We start from the raw sequence: 614 nt of genomic DNA, 5'->3' as shown, positions 1-614 counted from the left end.
TCCCAACGCAGTAGACGAAGGCGGCGGCGATGGCGGCGGCGATAGTGGCTTCTCGCAGACTCCGCGACCTACTGAGCTGGCGTGAGTCAGCTCTTGACATGGGGGTGTATCCCTGTCGTGCTGTTACAGCAGCTGTAGGACGGGGAGGCCCATCCGAGGTCACGAAGGGCCCGAGTCCCCTAAATTCAGGGGTGCGTGTGCTCCCTTTTGAAGGGCTCCCTAATTCTATAGGCCTGTGTCTTGGAGTCTGGGGTCATCAAAGGCTCTTTCTCCGCAGGATTGACAGCCTCCAACTACTCGGGACCCAGTATTAGCCTTCGCCTCACTGGCTCCTCTGCACAAGAGGAAGCCCCAGACCACAGCTATGAGTCCCTTCGTGTGACGTCTGCGCAGAAACATGTTCTGCATGTCCAGCTCAACCGGCCCAACAAGAGGAATGCCATGAACAAGGCCTTCTGGAGGTCTGACCTGCAGATCCTGGAGGCCTGCCTGCCGGGGAGGCGGGGGCTGCGGGACTGGGCCAGAGTGGAACCCTGTGGGGAGATGGACATGAGGGCAGGGTATTCCCACCCTATTTGTAGCCCTTCACTCGTTGCTTCACAGAGAGATGGTAG

The 614-nt window shown here is 59.1% G+C and overlaps 1 protein-coding gene across 1 annotated transcript; it reads left to right on the top strand.

Annotated features, from left to right (window-relative positions):
* Positions 1-610, top strand: LOC108530853 (delta(3,5)-Delta(2,4)-dienoyl-CoA isomerase, mitochondrial-like; the record flags this gene model as incomplete). Its single annotated transcript, XM_017873928.1, has 3 exons — positions 1-81; positions 278-461; positions 604-610. Coding segments are annotated over exons 1-3 (243 nt in total), but the record flags the coding sequence as incomplete, so codon positions are not given.
* Positions 611-614: the final 4 nt, after the last annotated feature.

Source organism: Rhinopithecus bieti, unplaced genomic scaffold (assembly GCF_001698545.2).
Source record: "Rhinopithecus bieti isolate Rb0 unplaced genomic scaffold, ASM169854v2 scaffold_9106, whole genome shotgun sequence".
In the NCBI taxonomy this organism is placed as follows: Eukaryota; Metazoa; Chordata; class Mammalia; order Primates; family Cercopithecidae; genus Rhinopithecus; species Rhinopithecus bieti.
Note: the sequence above shows the minus strand (reverse complement) of the source record. Positions and strands in the feature narration are given on the sequence as shown.